The sequence below is a fragment of the Laccaria bicolor genome, genomic scaffold (assembly GCF_000143565.1).
Source record: "Laccaria bicolor S238N-H82 LACBIscaffold_599 genomic scaffold, whole genome shotgun sequence".
NCBI classification, from domain to species: domain Eukaryota; kingdom Fungi; phylum Basidiomycota; class Agaricomycetes; order Agaricales; family Hydnangiaceae; genus Laccaria; species Laccaria bicolor.
Genome location: NW_001890404.1, coordinates 1 through 1,247, shown reverse-complemented (window position 1 = coordinate 1,247; position 1,247 = coordinate 1). Strand labels below are relative to the sequence as shown.

General features: G+C 44.5%; 1 protein-coding gene across 1 annotated transcript in view; it reads left to right on the top strand.

Moving 5' to 3' along the window:
- The window catches only part of LACBIDRAFT_336312 (uncharacterized protein), a gene marked incomplete at both ends in the record, with an annotated part of 2,679 nt that extends 1,554 nt beyond the window's left edge, over window positions 1–1,125 (top strand). Inside the window, 4 exons of the mRNA XM_001891258.1 lie at window positions 45–272; window positions 357–445; window positions 682–930; window positions 1,035–1,125. Coding sequence (XP_001891293.1) covers window positions 45–272; window positions 357–445; window positions 682–930; window positions 1,035–1,125 — 657 coding nt within the window. The remainder of the gene's footprint in view (window positions 1–44; window positions 273–356; window positions 446–681; window positions 931–1,034) is intronic.
- Window positions 1,126–1,247: the final 122 nt, after the last annotated feature.

The following is a 1,247-nucleotide window of genomic DNA, read 5'->3' as shown; positions in this document are numbered from 1 at the left end:
TCCGACAGCACACAATGGCGAGAATGTCAGCCAGGATTCTTCAGATAGGCAATGGAGTGAAAATTACTGACAGAGATTCAAGGGCGGGTTTTGGAACGATTGTTGACATTAAAGACAATGAGGCTGTTGTGTTTTTGACAACACATGATGTGACAATTACTGTACCCTTTTCGTCGCTTCGAAAACATCTTAAAGTAGGGGACGAAGTGCGCATTCTTTTGGGAGACCACCAAGGTGTTACGGGCTGGGTAGTAAATCAAGACGATGACTATGTGTGTGTCTTCAATGACAGGACCGGAACAGAGGTAAATGTTTCGTTTTTACAATACATACTCTGACAATCCGTCATCTTTTAGGTAGAGGTATCCCCCGGGAATGTCGAGTTCTTCAGCTCCCCCTTTGTCTTCGCAACGGAATCCCCGGAGTCCTTGACAGCGGCACAAAAGTGAGTCATGAAGGGGGACTCGAACAGTCATCTTGTAGGAAAACACATAATGGTAACCCAAGGCAATTTTAGAACTTACCAAGGCAGAATAAAAAGCACAGTTGGTGAGAAAAGGCTTTTGGTTGAACTCGAGGCGCTCCTCCAACACCCACAAATTTTGGACATCTCTGCACTACACATCATGCAAGCCCTTTTGCTTTTTTTTCTTTCTGAAATCGATGCTAATTAGCTTCCAGTGCTGACGAAAGGCTTCAGCCCCCAAGGCCTCGAGAGCTTCTGACCGATTTCTCTTACCCACTTGAACCAGTGCCTCCACCTGGTACTTTGGCAAGCTTTTTGTTCCCTGGTCTGCCCTTGCCGGATCCGCAACCCTCAGCCGCATATCCTGCTGCCCTCATGCAGACTCCGACCATTGCGGGGCCATCTACTCCGCTTCCTAACTCACAAGATATCACATCAGTCACCCATTTTAGGGTACCTATGAGGTACAGTTGAGTGCAAAAAGAACGAAGGTTGGTTCATTTTTCTGGTTCTTTCTAAGAATCTATTGTACCTCAAATGTATTTGTGTATTCTTTTACATTATGTAGTTGTGTTACACTTCCCTTTGTATGGACTAATTTCAGTGAAAGCTGGAGCCTTGAGAAGGTTTTTATTCTGGAGGCCATTTTTGGCATCTGAAAAAAAAAATATGTGCTAACTGGAGAGGTAGTCAGAAAATACCTCTGGTCAACCTGAATGAGCCTATCAAAGAATTAGTCAAAAATACTGAGTGGTTAGGTCTGTAGAGGCTCTGGAAAATG